At 40.3% G+C, this 27,218-nt stretch overlaps 1 protein-coding gene across 2 annotated transcripts; it reads right to left on the reverse strand.

The window, feature by feature from the left end:
* Positions 1–635: 635 nt before the first annotated feature.
* On the reverse strand, positions 636–26,956 carry LOC127617639 (protein kinase C eta type-like). 2 transcript variants are annotated; one of them, XM_052089650.1, is made up of 14 exons: positions 26,286–26,954; positions 13,259–13,322; positions 12,495–12,648; positions 11,567–11,601; positions 11,385–11,467; positions 10,918–11,047; positions 10,688–10,821; positions 10,163–10,303; positions 9,595–9,768; positions 7,706–7,860; positions 6,247–6,385; positions 5,702–5,890; positions 2,808–2,954; positions 636–1,617 (listed from the first exon to the last, which is right to left on the reverse strand). In XM_052089650.1, the coding sequence occupies exons 1-14, from the start codon at positions 26,634–26,636 to the stop codon at positions 1,408–1,410; spliced, it is 2,106 nt and encodes a 701-aa protein (XP_051945610.1). In that variant the 5' UTR covers positions 26,637–26,954; the 3' UTR covers positions 636–1,407. The 2 variants fall into 2 exon arrangements, with proteins under 2 accessions (XP_051945610.1, XP_051945609.1); XM_052089649.1 differs by having other exon boundaries at positions 10,688–11,047; positions 26,286–26,956.
* Positions 26,957–27,218: the final 262 nt, after the last annotated feature.

Genomic DNA, 27,218 nt, shown 5'->3' on the forward strand with positions numbered 1-27,218 from the left:
TTGCATCACAAATGTCATGGACTCAGCTGGACTCCTAATGTCTTGAGTCCTAAAGGCTCGAGTCAGAGTCAAATCTGAATAAAAATGCATCCATTACAAGTGCATGTCCATTAAAAATGTACTTGTGACTCGGACACGAATTCAAATTTCTCGAATTCTTAGTCTCTTACATACTCATTACTATTTTCATTAGTATATTTATTTTCTACAAACCTCCTTGGGGGACTTTGATCGTTTTTCATCACCCCTCAGTCCCAAAGTCATTTCTATGGTTTCTTTTGGTCAACCGTTGCGGGCCCCCTCTCACCCTGGGTTCTAGGGCAGCTGCCCACCCTCCCCTCCCTCTAGTTATGCTCCTGGCAGTATTGTACATTGAAAGGTTTGATAGGGGCTGCACACAATGTCTCTCTTGCTCTCTTTCCAATTTGGCCCTTATAGACATTGTGAAAATACTGCGCAAAAAGTAATTACTGGAAATCGGTGACCAGTATGTACTGACATGGAAACAAACACCAACAGATATTTTGCCCTGCCTGGACTGAGAAATTCCAAATAAGCGAATGTAAAGAATTATGAGGATGAGACGAAAGAATTGCTGGCCTTATTTAAAAAAATTCAACGGGTCAGAGTCTCATCTGAGCGTATTAGCCTTTAACCCCTCAGCTCAGGAGAGAGGGCTTTTAATGAAGGCACAGTCACAGAAGGTCTTAATGCAGAGTCTGCAAATACTGCAACCTTAATCAACAATAAAACATCTACAGATACTTGGGGCAAAATCATGAATGAAATTATGGCCTGAAATATAATACCAAACAAACAGAGACAAAACAATAAATGTCCCAGAGTAACACAAATATGTGTACATAATTAAACATAACTAGAGTTTCCGTTCATACATTCTTAATTTTCCATGTTCAAGGACAGCAGAACAATGCTAATTGAAAAAGTGACACTGTTGCTCCAACTTTGGCTGTGTTAAACACAACAAGTGCAGAGAGATCAAATCAAGTCTTCTAAACCTTTGAAAATGAACATTTGGGGCAAACCAACAAGATCAGTGAGATTTAGAACAGAGCCGTTTATGATCAGCTCTCCAATGCTGCTGTACAAAGCACTACTGTTTAAGGACATAATTGTAAACTGGTGTATTCTGGGGTAGAGTGCATGTAAAGTCTTCCATGGAGATCTCACTGCATCCTTCATGATGCTCCTGATCCAAAGATAAATTAACCTACAATTACACTGTCATGTTAAAGCAGTACCATTGGCCTTAACAGTCTTACAGTTTAGGCACAGACCAAAAAGCTAGGTGAAAAAATATAGTTTTCTCTGACAAGACCACTGAAGGGGACTTCAAGTCTATTGCCAGTGCCTACATGTTCTTTTAGAACATCCAAATGTTTCCAATCACAATTCGTTTGGTTCCATGATATTGCAAGTTTCTTCACCTCTACCCTCTGTCTCAGAAACCACTTTCAAAAGTTCAGTAGAGGTGAAAGAGAAGTCACGGAACTCGTCCTGACTGATGGAGGGGATGAGGCAGTCATCAATGGGCGTAAGAGTGGGATCCTCTTGGGTGAAGTCTGGATCAAAGTTATTCACATCTTCTGCAGTTTTCTGTGAGAGAAACAAATACATACTTTTAGGTGCATTAAACCCTTAAACTTTGTGGGCAGCACCAGGAGTGTGTAATAAGCTAAGGCTTAAAATATAAAAGTTCCTATATGTGAACTTTTTACAGTGCTCTATCAGTTTTACCTTTGTTACATACAATTAAAAGATAAGGCTTGAGGACAACCCTGTGGTAATGATGCAGAAATATTAAAATTGGGGACTGAATCACAGGCTTTCAAAGAAAGGAAAAAACTAATGTACACTCACCGGCCACTTTATTAGGTACACCTGTACATCTTATTCATGCGATTATCTAATCAGCCAATCATGTGGCAGAAGTGTAATATATAAAATAATGCAGATATGTGTAAGGAGCTTCAGTTAATTTTGACATCAACCATCAGAATGGAGAAAATCTGTAATTTAGACAGTGGCATGATTGTTGGTGCCAGACAGACTGGTTTGAGTATCTCTGTTGATCTTCTGGGATTTTCAAGTGCAACAGACCCTAGAGTGTATAGAGAATGGTGAGAAAACCTAAAATCATGTGAAAAATGTTTGGTTCTGTGGAAGAAAACACCTTTTGAAGATAGAGGTCAATGGAGAATGACCAGACTGGTTCAAGCTGAAAGAAAGGCTACAGTAACTTAAATAACCCCTCTGTACTATTGTAGTGAGCAGAATAGCATCTCAGAATGCACAACATGTCGAACCTTGAGACGGATGGGCTACAACAGCAGAGGACCACGTTGGGTTCCATTTCTGTCAGCCAAGAACAGAAAACCAAGGCTGTAGTCCAAATAATGGACTATAAGTAGATATAATCATGCGATTATATCTACTTATAATCGCATGAATAAGTAGATGTACAGGTATACCAAATAAAGTTGACGTGAGTGTATGTTCATCAAAAGATTGTAAACATATTCAGTATTATTTATTAATTAATTTATTTATTTTTAATGTGAGGAGTTTTCTGTAAAATGAGACCAATATTTTGCTATTAGTCCAAGTGAGCTTTTAAATTTGGGTGTGAAAAACTGCAGGCAGCAGTTATATTTCATATTTCAAACTCTTATATGAAAAAATATAATTTTTTCAGGGATTAAAATGTGAATGTGAGGTTTAATGTAATGATTATTCACTTTAAAAGATGTTACTCACAATTCTAGGCTTTAAAAGATTTTACTCACAATTCTGGGCTTGAAAGGTGGATCCAGCTCCCGACGGTTAAGTTTGTCCCAGTCAATGCCAGTGAAAAATGGGTGACAAGTAATAGCACTCTCTCCGCCATCTGCAGCCACACAACCCAGACGCCGAGATGGATTCTTCATCAGAAACTGAGAAAAATAATAAAAAATGTGAGATCTCTTCCTACTGAGACAAATATGTCTGTACACGTCTGACAAACATGCATCTCCTATACCCCTATTTAAATAATAACATACAGTATAAGGGCATCACTGCAGCATGTTTATTATGTTTATTTTGAGTCCCACAGACACCCTACGCTAACTCCTACCCCTAAAGCTTACCTTCCCTTACAAAAATTAACCACTGTTTTATTACAGTAACCATAGTACCACCATGGTATTTTATAGTAAAATCAAAGTGACCACAAAAAAACTCTCTCAGATCCCCGACCTTCACTGTGACCAAATCACCATTATATTCATTTGTATGTATTCTTATTAGCAGGGGCGTACTGGGAAGACAAATCGGCCCTGGATTTTATATAAATACCGGCCCAAAAGTAGCGGATCCTGGCATAGGCGATATAGGCAGCTGCCTAGGGTGGCAACACTCTCTGGGGTGGCACGACAGGGTACCTGATAGATGTGGGTGAGATACTAAGTTTTCAATAAGAGATCAATATGTAAGTCCCTTTTTACTCTAAATCTACACTTACACATTCATACGTGAAAGTGAAACTACACAGTCACCAAATGTGACTTTCAGATTTAGAGTATAAAAAGGACTTAAATATTGACCTGTTTCTCATGTTGTTGTTGTTGATATTAAGGGGGGCTCCACGTCGGATCTCGCCTATGGCACCAAGTAAGCCAGAACCACCACTGGTGGGGGGGTGGGGGTTGTAGTTGCCCAAAAGTTGGCATATCACGGCTCCATTTTGCACCCCGTTCAGCCCTGTTTGACCCCGTTTCACGGCCAGCCCATCAGGAAAAGTCCCGGTTATCCCTATGGCCAGCCTGTCCCTGATTATAAGTATAAATTTTACTATTAAAGGTAATATTAAGAGAAACAGGATAGGAAAAAGTGGGACAAAAATGTGGAATTGAACCAGGGTCATCCGCACGAAAAAAGCGCATATCGTCATTACACCCCACACCACTTCCGCAGCAGTATGGGGTGCAGTTTGCCTTCAATTTCTGTGTTTCCACCAGATTATTAGTGTGCAAATAAATAAATGATTTAGTGGAAATGTATAATATTATACTTTGTATTATATTACACTGGAATTAGTTTAAAAAAATAGTTACCACAGATGCAATAAGGTTTCTAATACAGCTGCTGAGAGTGTGACAGTAAATTTGCCATCTTCTCTCTTCTGACTGTCTTATTCCAATGCTCTCTATTTTTATTTCTCCTTCATTTGGAAAGTTGTGGAAACGTAATAGAAGTAAAAAAGACAAATTTTCTTCTGATGTTGGAGCAAATGGGTAAGCAAAAAACATTGCTGTGCTCTCCCATTCACTCCCATTCACCGCTATCGAATTTCCGTGTTTTACTTCCGTGTTTACTTCTCATAGAAGTGCGAAAAGGGTCCATGGCTTTGTGTAGCTTAACTTGTATTTCAAAGCACTGGTAATGCTAAGGTCACTGGTTTGATTTCCAGCTAAAGCCGGTGCCACATCAGCCAATTTTTGCAGTGATTTTCAGGTTTGAGATTCATTAACATAATCGCTGGCCAGGCAGAGAGAGACGAAGCGTCCATCAGCGGGAGGTGTTAATCACGTGACCATTGGGACACCCTTCTGGCTTCAAAAACTGAAAAAACACATCCAGCTTGCTTGAAAGAATCATTCTGTCGCTGTGACCAATGAGCTTTTTCTTTTACTGAAGAAATGATATAACTGTTATACCTCTGACTGAAGAGAGCAACATCTCAGCAAAACAATCTGTATGGGTGACACCCTTGGCCAAAATCGGGTTTTTGGAGTCTGCTAGTGTGGCACCAGCTTAATGCATGTACTGATAAAAATGTAAAGTTGGAATAAACTAAGTCGGATATGATAGAAGTACAGTATCTACCAAATGCGTAAATGTAAACACTTACACAATACATAACATTTTTGCTATATGTTTATTGATTAAATTATTTACAAAAACCATTGATGGAAAATTCTGATGACCTTTTCATTTATTCACAAGTGTAAACTTCAGGTCACTCTCTGTAGCTATATGCAGACCTGAACCATGCTTAGAAGGTCCATTCCTCTACTGAAATCTGTTTATTACTGGTGTATCTACATCAGATACACAGCACTGCAATAGGACTGAGGTCTGCCACTCTATAAATAGAACTGTTTCAGCAACTCTATTGATCGACTCTTCGTTTGGTCAATGTCATGTTGGTTGGCCCAAATTTGAGATTTCAACACAGGCAGCCATCCTGACATTCAGCAGTAGAATTTCCTCGATACTATTGGGAATTTACTGGACCTTTAATAATTGCAAGTTGCTCTTAAGGGGGAAAAATCATCCCCAGCATTATTACAGCTCCTCCACCATGCCTCACAGTCAAACAAACACTATAGAGGAAGAACAGGGGTCTGTGTGCATGTGTACATTTGATGTGAAGGCTCATTATTTTTAGCTACAGTCATGTGAGAGATGTGGATTGTGGATCAAGGCTAAATATAGTGATGTAAGAGAGAGTGCAAAAGGGACAGAGAGAGAAAAGATGGTAGGTATTTACTGTTTGCTGATATTCTTTGTTGAATGCAAAGAACTAACATGTGCTTTCCTTCAATCATGAGGTATAAACAATCACTGTCTTATTCAAGACATTCTACTGTGTGCCTGTATAAAGCCAGGGCCCTTAAACGAATAATGAACAGCTCACCGCTTTGAGAATGTCAATAGCATTGATGCTGAGCCAGGATGCGTAGATGATCTCTTCGTTCAAGATGGACTCAAAAAGGTCATCCTCATTTTCTGCCTCAAAGGGGGCGTGGCCAGATAGCATCTCATACAGAAGCACACCGAGAGCCCACCAATCAACCGAAGGCCCATACAGCATCTCCTGAAGGATCTATACGTGCATATTAAATACACAAAATTACATTTACAACTCTGTCATACAAGATCTATACATGCATACACAAAATTACATTTAAAACATACACACAAAACAGCTACACACATTCTCACGCATATTTTACATATAGTTTTGTGTTCTAAAATACACATTTCAAGTCAAGTCATTTTTAGCGGTATAATAATGAATTTTTTTGAAAAATGCAATGCGAGTGTGTGTTCTAGATTTCTCATTTGTTTCATGTGTTCTAGAATTCTTTGATATGTGTTCTAATGTTTAAGCATATGTGGCGAGTTCGGTTATGTGACTGTTCTAGAATTCTATGATAAATGTCTGTATTTTGAAATCACCTCAGGAGCAATGTAATCTGGGGTTCCACAGAAGGTTCCCGTGACAACACCCTCAAACATTCCCTCCTTACACATGCCAAAGTCAGCCAGTTTACAATGACCATCCTTATCCAGCAGAACGTTATCCAACTTCAGATCCCTGTGACACAAACACGCATTGCTATATCCAGATTCAGATTACAACAGCATACATACACACAGGTCAATGACGTGATGCTCAGTTTTGGTCCTGATCTATTAAATTATTCAAAAGTACATTAAAAATGCAGCTCACACAAAATATTTATGTGAATAGAAAGTTTAAATTAATTTTGATATTTTTTACGAGGCTTAAAGTAAAAAATGTCTAAGTGGCATAACCGTCCAGAGACAGAAACTCGATAAAAAATTGTTTAGCAAAAAAAATGTGGTATAAGCATTTACTGAATAATCTTTTATTATTATTGCTTAAAACAATAAGCAGAGAAATACTTAAAAAAAATATATATATATATATATATATATATATATATTTGAATGCTGATAGGAATTCTGTTGTCATGTGACATAGAAACACCCATTTAGACCATCTTTGTGTGAAGTTTTTTTTTATGAAAAGACAATTTGCTCAGGTCAAATGACAATTTCTATGAAAATCTCTTATAGTTTGTGACTCAAACACACTTTCAAAAATATTTTTTACCTTGAAATATTTTTACACATATATAAATATATATATATATATATATTGATGGTGTGTACACTCATATATTCAATGGAAGTATTTTAATACCTTTTACCTGATAATTACACAATTTGAAATTTCAAATTGAAATTGTGAAAAGACATTAAATTATTTTATATATTTTATTATTATAATTATTATTTTTTTTTAGATATATTTTCTAGAAAATTCTGTAAATGTTTCATAAAAATCTATGAAACCATCATGGACACAAAGATAACATTTCCACAAACCTGAAACATGCATTTTAAAGTACATTTTTATACATTTATATTTGACTTAATGTCACACTTAATGTCACAAATTTAAATGCAAAGTCTGTTTACAGTAATTGCATGATCACTGTTATAAAATAATTTGTCAATTTACTGAATACATGAAAGCCAACTCTAGCATATTTTGCACTTGAGAAACATGAGATCATGATGACACAGGTGTCCCAGTTTAATAAAGGATTGTTTGAGCTTCGAGTGACTGTGTGGCTTGCAGATCAGCTCTGTGCTTCAGCATCGGCGCTGTTTGAAGCTGTTTGAGCATTTTTAGATTGCAGCTTTAAAAGGCTATAGAGTAAAGGGTTTGTATCAATGGAAATGCTGAGGTAAGGATCAGAGTCTGGTAGTTTTAATGAATCCCAGAGGACAGAAGCAGTGGTTCAAAAAGGCAAGTAAAAACACACATCAGCAAATTCAGAGACATTGAGAGAAAACTATTATGTTGGGTGTGTTTGTGTCTAACCTGTAGACAATTCCCTTGCTGTGGAGGAATATTAGCGCAGATGAAATTTCTGCAGTGTAAAATCTTGCTCTGTTTTCCTCAAACTTCCTGGACTTCTGAATATGAAACATCAGATCACCTCCATTCACAAACTCCATCACAAAAAACAGACGCTCCTGTGAAAGAGCACAGAAGAAAATATATAAAGGTTGGTATACATCCATTTCAGATGTATTCCAGATTACTTTGCCCTAAATTGCTAATTAAAACAAAGCAATCTGTGGCTACTTGTTTTACATGTTAGTCAGATGTTTTTTCCTATTCAAGTGGTTGATTCTTGGCTGGAATATAGAAAGTGTACCAGATTTTATGCTGGCTTTGTGAAAATGCATTAAATCACATGTTTCTTTGATTATTTATTTTATCAGAAACCCATGGCACATTCACTAATGACCATACCATCACATTAACACACATGGACAGACACATACACACTGCAACAATCCCAAACACTGAAAGCCCTCTGAGATCATCGATTTGTACAGCCACTCTGCGGCCCTATCAGAAGTAATCTGGCCCCTAGAGGGTCACGAGTGCCCTTTGTATGTCGCTCAAGTGTGGATGGTTTATGAGATTGATTGTGTGTGTCAGGGCTGTGAAAGACCTACGACAAACTGGTTCATAAATTCTTCTTCTCATTACATACACACAAATGCACATGCATTTACACGGCAGCGAGACCTTGAGGGAGTTCCTGCATATACATTTTCACATGGATTTGCAGTAATAAATCTAGAGAGGTCATCATGTCAGATCTATTCTGCTTGACTGAACATGAAATCTAAGTCTTCAAATCCTTTTGAAACCTGTGTGAGTGAGTCAGGGTTTGCCTACATTGTGGGGGCCAAATATCTCCACAAGCATAGCAAAACAGTCATCATTAGAAAGACGGTTTAATAAACATACTATATAAATGAAAATATAAAAATGTCTAAAAATGAAAATATAAAAATGCAAAAAGATCTCTGTGAGAAATAGGGTTAAGGGACAGAAAGTATATTTAACCCTGTATAAAAACAAAAGAAGTCATTGAAATGTCCACACTATGATAGAAAAACAAACGTGTGTTGTTTAGTTCTCAGTACAAGTACTCTACATTTGTAGTTTTACATCACATTCAACACTAAAACCACTGATCTTAAAATAAGATTACAGATGCTACAGTGTATGTGTGCATCAATTGAGTGTCTATGATTGTAAAAGCTTTAAAGACTATTTTAGACAAGCAATTCTACAGGCTTTAAGTGAAACTCACGCAAGCAGATTACAGATAACCAATAACCTCTCATGACAGAGAGAGAGAGACAGTACTCATACATGGAAATTGCAGTGTAAACATTTCCCCAATTAACATGTATTGATGTAGCTCAACCTGTGCTTGATTCTCTAGTGCCCTCTACTGAAGGTTCTGCAAACCCCTGGTTTTGCTTCAAGATTCAGATTTTTCATTAAACATCGAGTGGTAACCCCACATCAAAACTATTATCTAACAAAAGTAATAAAAATGTCCTTAAAATTTAAATATCATTGTGGCATATTTGTGGAGAAAGTCAGGCAAACCATACTCAGATAGATAAGCATTTTATTCTCCATTTTAAAAGTTGGTAAGCCTGTTTGTTTTGTACTACTGTTCTTATATGGTTAGCAGCATTTCAACAGTTGTATTTAGCATTGTTTTTCCCTGCTGTCCGTGACCCTAATGAACAATCCTGTGATACATTTTTGACCCACCAGTTGAGTCCTACTACTCTAAACCAAAGTACATGTTTACATTCAGTGAACAGTTTGAGACTGGCCTCTCAAACAACAGTGCAGGTGTGTGTTTGTGTGTGCGTGTGTGTGTGTCTCACCGGTGTCTGGAAGCAGCAGTAGAGCTGAGTGAGGTAAGGATGAGAAGATGCAAGGGATAACACTCGTTTTTCTGTCATAGTGCACTCCACATCATCATCCTGAAGAATGATGTCTTTCTTCAATACCTTCACTGCAAACACCCGATCAGAACAGTTTAACCGGACCAGCATCACCTAGAAACACACAATAGAAACAGTGTGAAGGAGCATGCAGCATCGTTCCTTTATTTTGCACACTACTGGCTTGCTTATACCAAGGCAAAATTACGTCAGGATAAGATTTTATAATGAAACACGGTTTAAACTTTAAAATGTCCAAAAGCTTAAACATTTGCACTGCAATAAACTTTGTTTTTATTTTTATTTTACAGAGAGTAGGTCAATTTTCTGCCCACAAGAATATACTTAACGACCACTAAGATATTACATATTGGGTCACTTTGCATAACAGCAAGTCAATCTTGATTGTCAGAAAGTTGGTAAAAAATATATATATTTATATACCAACTTTTGTGTTATTTATTCACATTGGACCTGGTGAGAACAAGAATAATTCTCAAACACAGACCTTGCCGAAACTGCCTTTCCCCAACACCTGCAGGAGTGTGAAGTTAGAGATTCCCAGCATTCGACTCTGCTCTTGTTTAGATTCACCTTGATCTCCTCTCACACTCAATGTTCGGGAATGAAAGTCCAGACCTGCAGGACACTAAGAAGAGAGAAAGTCACCATTCACTTTCATTGAATGCGAAAAATGATAGAATAGTGACTAAGACTAACATACTGCCTAACATCTCCTTTTGTGTTCCATGGAAGAGAGGAAGCCATTCAAGTTTGCAAAAACATGAGTAAATGATGAAAGAATTTTAATTTTTGGGTGAACTAACCCTTTAATGTTTGTATTGAGTTTTGTACCATTTTCATTGTATGAAGCCAAGCTACATATAAATTTTTGCAATACAACTATACAGTGATTTGTGATGCCAATGAAGCACATTAAACTTAAACTGTAGCCTGAGAGTTACACCCTCACAAACAGAACATATTTTTTACTTTCTGAAACAGTATGTACAAATGAGAGCATATAATGTACCAGTGAGTTGCGTTTGGCCATTCCTCCTGGTTCGAGGCCCATTTCTGCCAGTTTATTGGCCAGTTCTACGTTGTTGACTCCACAGTTCGGTGCAACATTTCCCTTACAGCGTATATGGACATTCATCTTACAAACTACAAGCATAAAACCACAACACACAAAATGAGCATCACAAAACACTATCAATAAGAAGGATGGGTGGAAGGGGAGACAGAACGAGAGAAGTGTACTTTTGCAGTGTAGTCCCTGCCGTACGAGGCCCCACAGCAAAGAGCCACAGTGGTCACAGAAGGTAGGAACCTTATAATTGTGGATGTTGAACTTATGTGGAATGTTTATGCTGAAACCCTGATTTGTAGTCTGCAAAGGAATGGAACAAAACAGTGGGGGGGAGTGAAAAAGCAGTGAATAAAATTTTAGCAGTTCCGTTCCTGGCCAGCAGGAGGAGAAAGAGCATGCGTTCATCAGACGTAATTTCAACAATATAGCACAGGACTGAGACAGGCCTGACTTTGTTTAGCAATAGTTGCGGGGGCAAAATTGCTAAAAATGGCAATAAATAAACCTTTTCAGAAAATCCCCACACGGAAAAAATGTAACTTGTCTTGGACTACTTAAATATTATTTTAGGGTTAGGTGTATGTGTGTGTGTGTGTGTGTGTGTGTGTGTGTGTGTGTGTGTGTGTGTGTGTGTTACCTGTTCCTTTGCCGGTTTCTTCATGCGTGGACACACTGTAACCACAAACTGATGACATCGCTTGTGTACCACACAGGTGCACACTGTAATGCACACACAAAAACAGAGTTGTTTAGAATCTAGATCACAACCAGTTTAAATACAGATGATGAATTTTTAATTTAGAGATAGTGTCTTCTTACCTTGACATTGGTATCCTTGTTTCCCAAATACACCCCTAAACACATACACACACACACACACACAAAACATCATGTACAAGTTTACAGCCAGTCAATTACTCACTCACTCACCCACAACGAGCCATGAAACATGAGCAGAACAAATTTGTGTGTAATTGCATTTTTAAGTAAATTTGTTCAATTGAAATGAACGGGACCATTTAAGACTTAAATTTAAAACAATGTATATACATGTGTTCTGCTCCTGTTTTTATGAATAATGCCCATTGTGTTTGTGCACATAATTCCAAAAGAACTTTGTAAATACCGTTTTAAAAATGGGAAGTTGTAATATAATATGTACTTCAAATTAAAAGTTAATTGTAATTACTAAATGTTATATTATGTATTTCTACAAAAATTATCTAAAAACGTGTGAGATGTAGTTCATTTGTTGTCACATGGACAGCATTTTACATTAATTCCAGCTACCCTGGATTCGACTCTACAGTGCCTGACATTCTACATTGTTTTGGGTATTACCAATTACTAATTTGTCATTTAGCTAATGCTAATGTTAAAGCAACTTACAGTACACTTAGAGTTACTGGGAAAGTCCCCCAGTAGAAACCTGAGGTGAATTGTGGATAGCTAATGGATCAACCCACATTGGCTTTGAACCTATAAGCTTTCAGCTACTAGCCTAAGTTACCAGACCACTACACCACACCATTTCCATTGAGTGTTTGACAAACTTCACAGAGTAAACATGAAATAGCGATCATAGGAAATCAGCGATCGTGATTCTTTCAAATATCTCATTTTGTGTTCTGCAGAAGAAAGATCATATGGGTTTGGAACGACATGATAGTGAGTAATGACTGATGAATTGTATTTTTGGGTGAACTATATGTTTAAAAAGATGCATGTATGCAATAAAACACACTACCATATGAACTCTTTGCAATGGAAACAGAACGTCGGCTGTTTTAGGAAAGTCGACATGAACTTGTGTCCATTGACTTGGTGGATTTTCCTTCGTACTGCCTGCTGCCGCTTTCGATTGAATTCCTTATAGGGGCGTGTGCTTCCAGCAGAATCATCTAAACAAAAGAGGGGGAAGAGCACAATCTTTTTATATTATGATCATCTTACAATTTAGAGGAACAAGACAACATGCATATGTACACATGTCTATTCTCTGCAAGCCTAACCACAGGCCTTGAAAGGAAGCTTGTCTCACTCCCCCCTGCACAGTGGGTGTGCGATTCATACATAGCACAAAGATTCACAGATATGACACAAGGACAGATGTAAAAAAAAAAAATGACCAAAAGTGGCTTTGTGTGTGTTGGTGTAATATGAATATGCTGACAATTCCGATAACAGTTCAAAATTTATTAAAAATACACAAATGCACAGATATTTCAAAAGCAAAAGTGGATAAATTAGGATTACCAGTACTTCTTTTCACACCGTGAAAATGTAAATGTTGCAGATGTAAAAGTCAGAGATGGCATTTTTCATTCAGAGAACTTACATCTTTGGGGAGCAATTCTTTTAAAGTGTGTCAGCAGAATAAAATTTCTCAGAAAAAAAACTAATAATCAGAGGACTAGAAATACTGCATTCCAATACATTATGTTTGTTAAATGAAAGAGATACAGAGAAAGAAAGGGAGAGAGTTAGAGAGAGAATGTGATAGGGACTTACCATCTGTAAATGAACCTGTGAGAGTAACGAGGATGTAAACCTTACCCTCAGGTTCAAGGTCAACCTAAAACACACACAAAAACAGTAATAAATTGAGGAGAACAACTTTGGATTTCCATTCATTTGATACTGAGGACTAATTATCATAAAGTGATGAGTTCAAAGTTTAGACACCCCTACTCATTCATCAACACTATGAAATAATACAAATAGAAGTATGGGAAATACAAATTAAATCAATTTTATATTTTGCTTCTTCAAGGTAGCCAACCTAGCCTGGATTACAGTTCTTCACACTCTGGGGCATTTTCCCAAACAACTTCATAAAATAATCCTGGGAGGCTTTTTAAACAGTATTAATGGAATTCAGTACACTGTGCATATATAGGAATGTAATTCATGCTGGGCACTTGCTGGCTGTTTTTCCTTCATGATCCAGTACAACTTACCTATTTCATTTGTTTTTATAATAATAATAAAACTAATATCTTGCATTTAAGTACCAGCATTTTGATCAAATGGTTTTTAGGATTATGAGAAAGAAATTCAGTCAAGTGTGTCTAAACATTTGACTGGTACTGTATAACAAGACAAACAATGCGCACACACAATGAGGCCAATATCTTTGACAAATGCAAGTTGCAACCAATCATGCATCCACTTCTTTTGCTCACTAAACACTTTTACACTAATGAAAACATACTGTAACATACTGTAACAGCTTGACAGTAGAGCAAAAAGGAGAAAAGAGAGAATGGAAAAAAAGACCCAGAGATGGAAAGAGAGAGCGAGGGGTAACAGGGGGCGTTTATGAGACTGTGGTAAACTCTAGTTTATAGAAAACCATCTTTGTGGGCATGTGTAGGCCTGCATGTCATACTTAACTAAACCCTATTTGTATGTGTATGTGTGTGCGTGTCTGAGTGAATGAGTGTGAGAGAGTAAGAGAGGTGTGAGATATATATATATGAGAGAGAGAGAGAGAGAGAGAGAGCGCGAGAGAGAGCGAGAGAGAGCACGCGCGCGAGAGAGAGAGAGAGAGAGAGCGCGAGAGAGAAAGAGTTTTTGACTGGTTCATGGGCCAAAGTTATGTTGTGGAAAAATAAACAATTCATAGCATCTAGACAATACCTCACAAAAGGTTTGTTAAATGAACAAGTGAGAAGCAAGTCTATAGGAGGAATCCATCTGCAGGTATGCAGAAAAGCATCTAGCATGATCAGCCCCTGGTCCCCACACTTTTAGCCCAACCTCAACTGAACTTTGGCTGACATGAAAACACATGTGTTTCTGGCACATGCATTACGAGTAGTATAGCATCGATGTTGACTGGATAGATATGAATAGCACCAATGAGTCATTAATATCATACCAATTATAGCCAATAATAATGTAAAGGGGTTTAGACGGGCAAGGAGGAGGCGAGAACCGGCTTGACAATATAAATAATAGTTTAATGAAGAAATAATCCAAAAGACACAAACACACACATAGGATGGACTGCTGCCCTGTAAACATTTTCTCTCTGTCACACCACAGTCCGTAGTCAGCCTTTATCCCTCTCGGAGGCTTGATTAGCCTGATAAGGAACCGCATGTGTAAAATCAGGACCCGGCCCCGTCACATGCCCTGTCACATTCCTCCATTGTTCTCTCAGGCCTGAGAGCCCCCAGCATGACTGTACAGTACCCCCCAACAAAAAAAACTGTAAAATTTTAAAGAGAGGGTAAAGGCCAATGTGGAGCAGCAGTGGGAGAGAGAGAGAGAGAGAGAGAGAGAGAGAGAGAGAGAGTCAAAAGAAAAAAAAACACTTACTCGCCGGTTCACCGATACGTTGTAGCTTGGTCCTCGGCCACTCCTCCACCCTCTAATGGACGACAGCCGTGCCTCCCTGGGTGGATCGGAGGCAGTCCTCCAGCCCCTGTTGGACGGAATGCCCCGCCATGTTCTCGGGGAACAGAAGGGGTCTCCCTCGCCCCTGGCAGCGTTTATCCCGCTCCAGGTGTTCGGCAGTGAGCCCCTCCCCTCTCACGGTCTGCGGTCTCAGACCCCGCTGCGTTTCAGCGGCTGGTAGGGGACTCCTCCGCCCCTGGCAGCAGCCCTGACCACTCCAGGCAGTCGGTTAGGAGCCCCTTCTCCCCTCATGGTCGGCGGCCATTCCTCCATTTCCAGACGGCCGGGCTCCTCCGTCCTCCGGAAGATGGCCACGGCTGCTCCGTTGGGGTGGATGGTAGCGGCGAGAACTCTATTACGGCGTAACCCTCCTTCCAGGGTTTTCGGCACCAGTGTAAAAGGGTTTAAATGGGCAAGGAGGAGGCGAGAACCGGCTTGACAATATAAATAATAGTTTAATGAAGAAATAAAACAAAAGACACAAACACACACATAGGACGGACAGCTGCCCGTAAACCATCTCTCTCTGTCGCACCACAGTCCACAGTCGGCCTATATCCCTCTCTGAGGCTTGATTAGCCTGATAAGGGACCGGGCGCTTAAAATCACGACCCGGCCTCGCCCTCCACCCTGTCACAAATGATCACTTTGATGACTTGCACTAGCATTAAACAGATCAATCTTCAGCTGTATCAAACAGGATCACATCTAACTCAAAGGAACACTAATCTGAACCAGGGTAGGGATGCACCGATTCGATACCTGGATCAGTATCGACTTCAATACTGATGTTTTTAGACTGATTGGGTATCGGTCCGAAGAGCCCGATATAAATTCGATACATTGTGTTAGTCAGGGTCATTACTGTCAAGTTCAAAAAATGACATCAAAGACCATTAAAGTAGTCCATATGACTCATGCATTTTATTCAAAGCCCCTTGAAGACATGAGATAGCTTTGTAAACAGCAAAAGGCTGTGTAGTAAATATAAATATATTAGCACCAGCGTGTTAATGAATGTTGCAACTCTGTTGACATACATACATAACAAGTGCATGCTGGTGATAAGCTCGCTGCTATTTTCAGCTCTCAGAACAACGAGCAATATGTGAGTGCTACACACAAACAAAATCTCAGATGTAGTGTAGATACTCAATAGTTCACTTCGCTTATAACATGCACTGAGAATGGAAATGGAGGAGCATTTCACCAGCTTTTGAATTAGAAGCAAATTAAACTATTGTGATACAGCCCACAAACAAGACACTTACAGAACTTCCTGGAGTGTTTCGACCTTCAAAATAAAAGCCAGAGGGTTTTAAAGTTAACAATGAATGACTGAAATATATTATTATTGTATTATAAAATTCTATAAGTCAATAATAAAAAAAATATTAATAATAATAACAATAATATTAATAATAATAATAATAATGTATTATTATTATTATTATTATTATTATTTGTTTACAAATTATAATCATATTTATTATCGAGTTGACTGGTTAACAATAAAGTTTTTCTTAATAGTCTTCACATTTACAGTATATTTAAATAAAGTGTAGTTTAAGGTTTGTTTCTTTGCATATAAAAGAGTTACCCCAATTAGTATCAGAGAATGAAGCATAGATATTCTAAACCAGAGGTGGGCAGAGTAGCCCCTTTTACTCAAGTAAAAGTACAATTATTTAAAAAATAATAATTACTCCAGTAAGTAAAAGCAATAATGTAAAAAATTACTTGAGTAAGAGTTTTCAGATACACAGGACATGATAAATTCCAAAGTGCCTCTCCTATATTTATTTTCTCTCGATGGTGGAGGAAGGACTGGCATACTCCTTTCCTCCTGATGGTGTTGGGAGGACTGACCTACACTATTCCGATGTTGTGAAGGTGATGAAGGCTGGGCGGACACTTCATTGGGGTTGTCTAGTAGGCTCCTACTTTCATCACCATTTCACAGACTGGGCCCACAGTGTCTCCAGTAGGTTCAGCAGTGTGTTCTGGCATCCTAGAACCACTCCCTCAGCATCTGCCTAGCCTACTCACTTGGGAGACAAATTGGGGTCCATCTCTTGAGCCAGAGCCATTGATTACTCCACTCTGCCACACCCAATGATGTCTTTATGGTCTGGCATAGGGCTGGTCCACTGATCCCCATGTCCCTCAACAGCCTTACAATGGATGTTGCCTCAATACCCTGACACCCTACCTCCACTGGGCAGATCTTTGCTCTCAAGCCACACTGTTCTGCCTCTGCTGCCAGCTCGGTGTATCGCAACTTCTTCCTCTCAAATGCTTCTTGCACGGCATCCTCCTAAGGGACTGTGAGCTCCACAAAGTAGACTGTGTGCAAAGAGTTGGACCACAGCACCAGATCTGGCCTCAAGTTAGCAATGGCTATTTCTGATGGGACCATTAGCCCACATCCATTAGCATTTGCCAGTCCAGGGATGCCTTGAGCTGTCCAACGCTGTCCTTGGTGGGATCTTCCACAGTGGCGGCTGCTGGTCTTTCAAAGAGGGGAAGCTCATTTTCGGCCTACATTATAAACTTATTTACCCTATTTTTTGCACTAAATCAGTCTTAGGTGTTGATCTGCCCTGCTGTTTAATTCTAATTTTTTCCTCGTAAGGAAGACTTTCAAATGGCTTCGCCAAAATCAGGTCGACAATATTAGCACCGTCTGCCATCGTGCGCAGTTTCACCCGTACGACGCTAGCCTAGCCTACTGTATGAATGAATGAACGAACGAACGAACGAACGAACGAACGAACGAACGCTCTAAAACAAAATATATTAAACTTGGTAAAACTGAAACAAGGAATGTGGTGTATAATTGTGTGAAATGTATTATGCAAATTGACTAGCAATTTCGCCAAACAAATATAAAGAAATAGGTTGCAGCAGTTTGTCTTTCGACTACACTTGAGAAATCCGCGATGGGACTGAGCGCGAAATAGCTTCAGTGACTTCTTATAGTACAGATTCGCTGTCAATCAAAAGGAGATGCAGTCTTTCGACAGATCCTCCAATCATCACGCGGAAGCCCGGAGTCCGGGCCAGCCCATTCCTCATTCACCCCCAGAGACGCTGAGTGTCCGTGGGTGGGACATAATCGCAGCATTTATCCAATGACCGTCTATTTTCGGAGCACTGAAAAAAACTGTTCAGAGCAGCCCCACTGAAGTCAATGGATGCTCGGCTTCAACAGGGAAATGCACTGACGCTACGGCAATGTATGAGAAGTAAATCGAGTCAGTCGACCTGCTATATGTAATGTAGCTGATTCTGAACGAACTCGTCTTCGAGATGAACGTGTTCTAACGCATTTTTAGTCAATACATTGTTTACACAATAGTACATATTTGACCATTATTTTTTTGACATTATAGGGGAAGCTGAGCTTCCCTTGCAGTCTTAAAGAAATCCCCACTGATCTTCCACTGTTTTTGTTCCCCTTCCTGGACAAATGTTACTGGTTGAGCTGGATTGGTTCTCCTGGTTGTCAATGCATTGATGGCTGTTCTCTTGGTTACCAGAGTCGCAGCCAAGCACTTGATTGTGTCTCCAGGTGTACCGTCCTTGAGAGAGGCTCAATTTGCACCCAGTAAAAATTCGCTTTATTGTTACTGGTGATGAACAAAGGGGGCATAATGGATCTTCGTCCAAACATTGGTTGAGATTTTTGAGGGGTAGGCATCGTTGGTTGCACAAATGAGCAAACATATCCTGCTTGTCTCCATCTCCCACAAGTCCTTCCAGCTGATCTTCTGTTTTTCCACACTCTCCTATTTCATCCACTGGCCCTGTTTGGCTTGCGACACAGATTTGGCACACCTTACTGGCTCCTCCTGTTGGTGGACTTCAGCCACGACCAACTTCCTCCACTCTAATGTGGATGCCTTGTTCCAGTAAGGTCGTCTTTCACCAAGCCCAAAGCCTCCTCTTCCCTGTTGGACCTGGCCCACAATGTCACCATGGTGGAAAGCAGATATTGCCTGCTGTGCCGCCTTCTTGGCAGTCCACCTCCCTCCTCTTGTTAGACAGAATGCTAGCCTTAATCATCATATACTTTCACTGCATGTTTTCCCCCTCCATATTCTGAAAGGAAATGGTGGCTGAGACTGTCACTCCCTAACAATCTGTCTAACATATTTTGGGTTCCACAGAAAACAGAAAGCTTCACGGGGTTGGAAGAACAACTTCAAAACTTGTTCTGCCAACTGTGTTGTGGACAGATTAAAGAACAGTATATTTATGGAGTCTGTTACTGATTCTTTATGGTGGGGTGTCTGACAGACAACGGACTTCATTAATATTCTGTTGCAGAAGATAAAAACAGTTGGATGCAGTGAACTCTGTGCAGGGATGGGGAGTAACAGAATATGTGTAACAGGATTACGTAATTAAAATAAAACATTTAAATAACTGTATTCCACTACAGTTACAATTTAAATAATTGATAATAAAAATACAGTTACATTCAAAATGTATTTTGATTACTGAAGTAATTACATTGCATTTTATTGTCATTTGTTTCATTTAATATTTAGTCCTTTCAGATGGAATACATTCATACATCTAAATGATGCATTCCAAAGTGCAATTGAACAGTGGTGAAACATTTTCTTATGATGTTACATTCATATGAGCAGACAGAGAAGTAAGTTTGAAGTAAGTTTGGAGTGGAAGAATTAGAAATAAACCTTGAATTTGTAATGTAAATTGTCAAATATAAATGCTTTTTCAAGCCATTTTACATGCACGTAACCAGGCACGATCATATTTCTTTATCAAGAAAATTTACGTTGGATCATAATTTCTTTTTTCTACAACCTTTGATATTAGGGCAACAATCATATTCTTTATAATACATTTTTGTTTTCCTGTAAAAATATACAGAACTAGATCAATTTGATTGACACTGCATAAGATATTTAGGTTTTTCAGAGAATGTATTTTTAACATGTGTATTTTGTCTTACTGTACTTGCAGAGTTTTATAATCAAAACAATTATTTGTATTTATCAGTTCACCTATTGTATGGCTGGACTTAAGAGTCCATATATCCCTAAGAAACATATCCACTAATATGTTTAGTTGTGATATTCTATAAATTTTTGCCTCGGTTCTTGCAGAATAACAAAATGTGCAAATAATCGTAAAATCAGTTAAACACAATTTGTTTCTCAGACAGTACTCTAAATGTCAAAAACTCACACCACGGCATCCCTTGCCTTTGCCTTAAATACTTTTGTATGCTAGTTTCATTGACTGAGAAAGTAAAACATAACAGAAACTGTTGGATTCCTAGAAGCAGTTCCCAAATACAGTAAGTAACAAGCTTAAACAGACAGACACACACACACACACACACACACACACACACACACACACACACACACACACACACACACACACACACACACACAGAGGAACTCAGTATTGTTTTGAACTACAACTTTCACTACATACCATCTGTCCCAAAAGCCTCAGGCTCTACACACATTTAGGAGACTGAAACTTGGCACAAAACACCCAGAGCTCAAACAGAATAAAGGCAGTATCAGTAATTAGCAGTTATGTGATCTGTAGCTGCAGAAACAATGAAATTGTGACCACGTATATCCACAGTATATCTCCACTTAAAATCATATAAAACTTGTGAGATTAAATGAAATGTTACACTTTTTTATGTTTACACATTAATTGTCCATGTCAATGTTTGGCCTTTAATGTTACAGTAAAAGAGATGCTATTGTGCAATGATTTTTTAAATTTAAATCAGCACAAATGACTGACATGGCCAAGTTAGTGTGACTATGATGTAAATATGGGGGGGTTGAACGTGTGTCACAATATAAAAAATGGCCCTTTAAAAAATAGGCTTTAGGAGCCTATTTTATCGGACCAGCATGTTTTCTTGACAGGTTGCATGAGAATCACCAACCAGTTTTATCCCAGATAGTTCTGTTTTTATGTTGGAGTTTACCCCGGTGGATGAGAGGGTCGCCTCCCTACACCTACGGGTTGTGCACCAAACAGCAGTTCAGAGTATTCGGCCTTCTTGGAGACCCTGAATGGAGTCCTGAATAGGGCCCCAGTAGGGGACTCCATAGTGATGCTGGGTGACTTCAACGCACACGTGGGAAATGACAGGGACACCTGGAAAGGTGTGATTGGGAGGAACGGCCTCCCCGATCTGAACTCAAGTGGATGTTTGTTATTAGACTTCTGTGCTAGATATGGATTATCTATAGCAAACACCATGTTCGAACATAAGGATGCTCATAAGTGTACATGGTACCAGAGCACCCTAGGCCGAAGGTCGATGATCGATTTTGTAATCGTGTCGTCGGATCTGAGGCCATATGTTTTGGACACTCAGGTGAAGAGAGGGGCAGAGCTGTCAACCGATCACCATCTGGCGGAGCTTTTCAGGCATCCCTGCGGAGGTAGGGGACATTGAACCATAGTGGCCAATGTTCAAAGCTTCCATTGCCGAAGCCGCGGTGGAGAGCTGCAGCCTCAAGGTTTTAGGTGCCGCAAGGGGTGGTAACCCTCGAACACCGTGGTGGACACTGGTGGTCAGGGAAGCCGTCCGACTGAAGAAAGAGGCCTTCCGGGATTTCTTGTCCCGGAGGTTTCCGGAGGCAGTTCCAAGGTACTGACAGGCCCGAAGGGCTGCGGCCTCGGCCGTGAGGGAGGCAAAGCAGTGGGTGTGGGAATAGTTCAGAGAAGCCATGGAGAAGGACTTTCGGTCCGCACCAAAGTGCTTCTGGAAAACCGTCCGCCACCTTAGGAGGGGGAAACGGGGAACCATCCAAGCTGTATACAGCAAAGATGGGATGCTGTTGACCTCAACCGAGGACGTTATTGGGCGGTGGAAGGAACACTTTGAAGAACTCCTAAATCCCAACACACCCTCTATGCTAGAGGCAGAGCCGGAGGCTGATGGGGGAACAGATTCTATTTCCCTGGGGGAGGTCACTGGGGTAGTCAAACAACTCCGCAGTGGCAAAGCCCCGGGGATTGATGAGATCTGACCAGAAATGCTGAAAGCTTTGGATGTGGAGGGGGTGTCATGGATGACACGCCTCTTCAACATTGCGTGGAAATCTGGGACAGTGCCTAAGGAGTGGCAGAACGGGATGGTGGTTACCCTCTTCAAAAAGGGGATCAGAGAGTGTGTGCCAACTACAGGGGTATCACACTTCTCAGCCTCCCTGGTAAAGTTTGCTCCAAGGTGCTGGAGAGGAGGGTTCGACCGATTGTCGAACCTCGGATTGAAGAGGAACAATGCGGTTTTCGTCCTGGCCGTGGAACGACGGACCAGATCTTTACACTCGAAAGGATTCTGGAGGGGGCCTGGGAGTATGCCCATCCGGTCTACATGTGTTTTGTGGATCTGGAGAAGGCATATGACCGGATCCCCCGGGAGAGACTGTGGGAGGTGCTGCGGGAGTACGGGGTGGGGGGGTCCCTTCTTAGGGCGATCCAATCCCTGTACGTCCAAAGCGAGAGCTGTGTCCGGGTCCTCGGCATGAAGTCAAGTTCATTCCATGTGGGGGTTGGTCTCCGCCGAGGCATAGTCGGGGTGGGGAAGGTGTGCAGTTCGGTGGGCTGGGGATCTCATCGCTGCTTTTTGCAGATGATGTTGTCTTCATGTCATCATCGGTCCGTGACCTTCAGCTCTCACTGGATCGCTTTGTAGTTGAGTGTGAAGCAGCTTGGATGAGGATTAGCACCTCTAAATCTGAGGCTATGGTTCTCAGCAGGAAACCGATGGAGTGCGTACTCCAGGTAGGGAAGGAGGTATTGCCCCAAGTGAAGGAGTTCAAGTACCTCGGGGTCTTGTTCACGAGTGAGGGGACAATGGAGCGGGAGGTTGGCCGGAGAATCGGGGCAGCGGGGGCGGTATTGCACTCGCTCTTTCGCACCGTTGTCACGAAAAGAGAGCTGAGCCGAAAGGGAAAGCTCTCGATCTACAGGTCAATTTTTGTTCCTACCCTCACCTATGTTCATGAAGGCTGGGTCATGACCGAAAGAACTAGGTCGCGAGTACATGCGGCCGAAATGGGCTTCCTCAGAAGGGTGGTGGGCTTCTCCCTTAGAGATAGGGTGAGGAGCTCAGTCATCCGTTAGGAGCTCGGAGTGGAGCCGCTGCTCCTTTGCGTTGAAAGGAGTCAGTTGAGGTGGTTTGGGCATCTGGTAAGGATGCCCCCTGGCCGCCTCCCTAGGGAGGTGTTTCAGGCACGTCCAGCTGGGAGGAGGCCTCGGGGAAGACCCAGGATTAGGTGGAGAGATTACATCTCCACACTGGCCTGGGAACGTCTCGGGGTCCCCCAGTCAGAGCTGGTTAATGTGGCTAGGGAAGTTTGGGGCCCCCTGCTGGACCAGCTGCCCCCACGACCCGACTTCAGATAAGCGGTTGAAGATGGATGGAGTTCTGTTTTTGAAACTCCTTTCTCGCATGCCCTGACTTATCGTCATTATAAATAATGACTTATTTAAATACATCAACAACATTTGAATTTAAAATGCAATTGATGTGACATTTCAAGCATTGTGACATGCTACACTGTCTCTACATCTATTTTTAACAAAATCTTTCTGTGTATTGTGTAATTAATAAACATGCAGCTTCTATGAATGTATATTAATATTTGTATTTTTTCAAACTGCATTTGTCATACAGCAAGACTATTTAAGTAAGCTTGAAGATTATTAAAAATGGTGAAAAACAGACGTCATAAACGGTTACCAATTACAGGATCTAAAATATAAACTTTCCCTTATATGCATATACACCTATAATTTTTAACAAGAAATCTTGATATTTTTTGACAACTACACAGTTGTTCAATGGATGGACAAATGTTTATCTGTATCAGGATGACTGGCCACCCTGAAACTAAATGTTTTGGGGAAAGGAGAACTAATGCACTAATGCAAAACACGAAGGTTACGAGAAGACGTTCACTACTTCTGCTGAAGACAAGCTCATTGCCAAATGAGAACGTATGCTTGTTTGGCCTGTTTACTAAGCTGCTGGCCCGAGTGCTCCAATGCTGCACAGCTGTCCTAGTCACTGTGTCTCTGCAGCAATGTACAGTTAGCTTGCTGACACTAGCTAAAAGGGCAGTGAGCTTCTCTGTGTAGACATGGAAAATGTGTTCAGACCACAGAAGATGCTGAAGCCACCGAGCAAGATGTTTCAGCCAGTCTTAGCTGCCACCAACCTACAAACAAACCCTGAGAAGTGATAATTCAAACTCACTGTCCAAGCAGTCTTGACTGATTTGCATTAAGCCCTAACTTCCTGTGTTTAACCACTGATTGTGCATCAGCTTTGTTATGTATAGCGCTGCAGTCAAAGGCCTGAACAGTAAGCAATGCACAACGGACCTGTGAGTGCATGTGTGAAACCACATGGTTAAGATGATCACACTCATAATCTCACTGCAGTTCTTCTGGTCACACAGGGGAAAGACACAACAGCACAAAACAGAATAGAAAAAGGAGACAAAATATACAACAGAACACAATACAACAGAATAAAAACAGAAGAACACAATACAACAGGTTAAAATGAACCTAAGGAAACCAACACAATGCACGGTACAGTAAGAGAAAAGAAAATAGGCTGCAACAGAACAGGACACAATACAGGGAACACAGCAAGAACTCTATCTGCAAAAGAACTCTCTTTAATCTTGAATAATTGGGTACATAACAATAGCATCAAACAGGCAATCCCTATTCTGCCAACTCCTTGGTCACAAACACCATTTTAAGAAGTGTTTGCAATGAGTTTAGTTTACTGACAGTTTATGGCCATGCACTATGAAAGTTAGGTGAGTTGTCTTCCATATGAACCTTAGTGTATATCAGTTATGCACAAACATAAAACAATAGAGAAGTGTGTATGGTAGTTTAAAGGGATAGTTCACCCAAAAAAATTATCTTATTTACTCATCCTCTTGCCATTCCAGACGTGTATGACTTTCTTTCCTCTGCAGAACACAACGATTTTTAGAAGAATATTTCAGCTCTGTAGGTCAATGCAAGTGAATCAGAGCCGAAATTCTGACACTCCAAAAAGCACATATAGGCATCAATAAAGTAATCCATATGACTCCAGTGTTTATCTTCAGAAGGGAAATGATAGGTGTGGTTAGACAAATACTTTTTTGCAAGAAATTCCTCTCCCTGTCCAGTAGGGCGTGATATTCATGAAGAATGTGAATCGCCAAAAACACAAGAAGATTGTGAAATGTAAAGTGGAGATTGATTGCCCAGTGAGGAGAATTTATAGTAAAAAGGGACTTAAATATTGATTTGTTTTTCACCCATATCATATCAGTTTTGAAGACATTGATTTAACCACTGGAGTCTTATGGATTACTTTTATTCTGACGTATGGGATTTTTGGAGATTCAAAATTTTGGCACCCATTCACTTGCATTGAATGGACCAAAACAGCTGAGACATTCTAAAAATCTTAATTTGAGTTCTGCAGAAGAAAGAAAGTCATACACATCTGGGATGGCATACGGGTGAGTAAATGATGAGAGAATTTTCATTTTGGGGTCAATTATTTTTTAAGAATCATTAGAAAAATTATATTCTGGTTCATACTGCACATACACATATATCAACATATATGGCCGTATCCACCATAGCCATTGAGGTGTAAATGTCTCGTCCAATGTTCGGTCTAACACTCAATCAATATGCGTTTTCAATTACAGATTCTTAAACTTTTAAATGTGGTCTCCCCAGTCCTGGATATATTGAGATCATTGAGTATCCTGCACAGTACAACAAACACAGAGCCCTTGATAGCCAACAGATGCTAAATAACATCCTATTTAACATAGTAAGTCCACAGCTCCCTTCTGCTTCTAAAAAGGACCATAATTCCATCTACAACTGTGCACTGTCTGCCATCCCTGCTTAAAAATGAGAAAGCTTAAATCAGCCTAAGCTGGTTGGTGGACTTAGCTCAATGGTTTGCAACCTTTTTGACTCCAAGACACTAGGTTTCCACAGCCTTAAGAGAAAACATGCCACTTCTGATATGTGATCAAGTGTGTGAGAGATAAAGAAAAGGGGCAACATTTCTCACCCATCCTTCAAAGGACTCCTCTGTGTTTGTACTTTTCATCAGATCATCAAACTGGATGGTGCAGTTGGCCACGAAGTCGTCGTACCCGATCGGTGCGTCATGAAAAACAGCTAACTCTACGAGCTTTCCGTCGTTCACATTAACGGAGAACTCCTCGTTATAAGTGGGCATGTTAGTTTTCTGCTTAGTGTTTGTCTGTCCGATCTTATACTCGTCCACTTTCACTACGATGTACGGGTCCAGAGTCTGGCTCGCCTTGTTGAACATCACGGCGAGGCGCATCGAGGTGGTCGTGGGCTTCAGGTCCACCGCCTCGCCGATGCGCAACTTCAGATAACCGTTAAACTTCATCGTATCTTTAAAGTCGAGCCAAACAAAACTAAGCCTGACTAACTTAATTAGTATAGGACATTGTAACGGAGAAAAACCAAATGCGCAAATTCACACCAGCTACAAAGCGTCTGCATCTATGCATTAAACCCACTGAATAAACAAAATGTGTTACTAGAAAAACGAGTGTTGCGCTTCGCTGCCGTTCGCAGGTGCTCTCTCTCTCTCTCTCTTCACACACACACGGATGTCTGGACAACTGAGCCGCACTGGTTTGCCTTTCAGCACTCCTCTCTGTGCAAAAATAAAAATAATATAGCAGAAGTTATAGGCAGTCGTGATGGACGGGTCTTTAAAAGTGCCGTTTTTAAACACCTGCTTTGAGGAACAACTGAAGCGAGTGCACAGAAAGGGGAAGTGAAGGTGTTTGCGCCTGATTACACGTCTGTCTCCCTTAAGGGATTCAATTATAATAATAAAGGGCCATTTTGCTCTTTGAAAAGCTTCCTGGTTTGTCAGTAAAGTCAGATAAGAGATTGGCTCTGCCAAGTTCACCTTATTCACGTATTTATGATCCGTTCTTTGTTGAAGTTTGGACTTTAG

This window comes from Xyrauchen texanus, chromosome 24 (genome assembly GCF_025860055.1).
Source record: "Xyrauchen texanus isolate HMW12.3.18 chromosome 24, RBS_HiC_50CHRs, whole genome shotgun sequence".
Lineage (NCBI taxonomy): Eukaryota > Metazoa > Chordata > Actinopteri > Cypriniformes > Catostomidae > Xyrauchen > Xyrauchen texanus.

Excerpts from the sequence above, each read along its gene's own strand:
- LOC127617639 (XM_052089649.1), bottom strand. The coding sequence starts at position 26,636 with ATGAAGTTTAACGGTTATCTGAAGTTGCGCATCGGCGAGGCGGTGGAC. Across the intron at positions 13,323-26,285 it reads AGGAGTCCTTTGAAGGATGG|GTTGACCTTGAACCTGAGGG; the intron begins GTGAGAAATGTT and ends TGTGTGTTTTAG. Across the intron at positions 2,955-5,701 it reads CTATTGACATTCTCAAAGCG|TTTCTGATGAAGAATCCATC; the intron begins GTGAGCTGTTCA and ends TATTTTTCTCAG.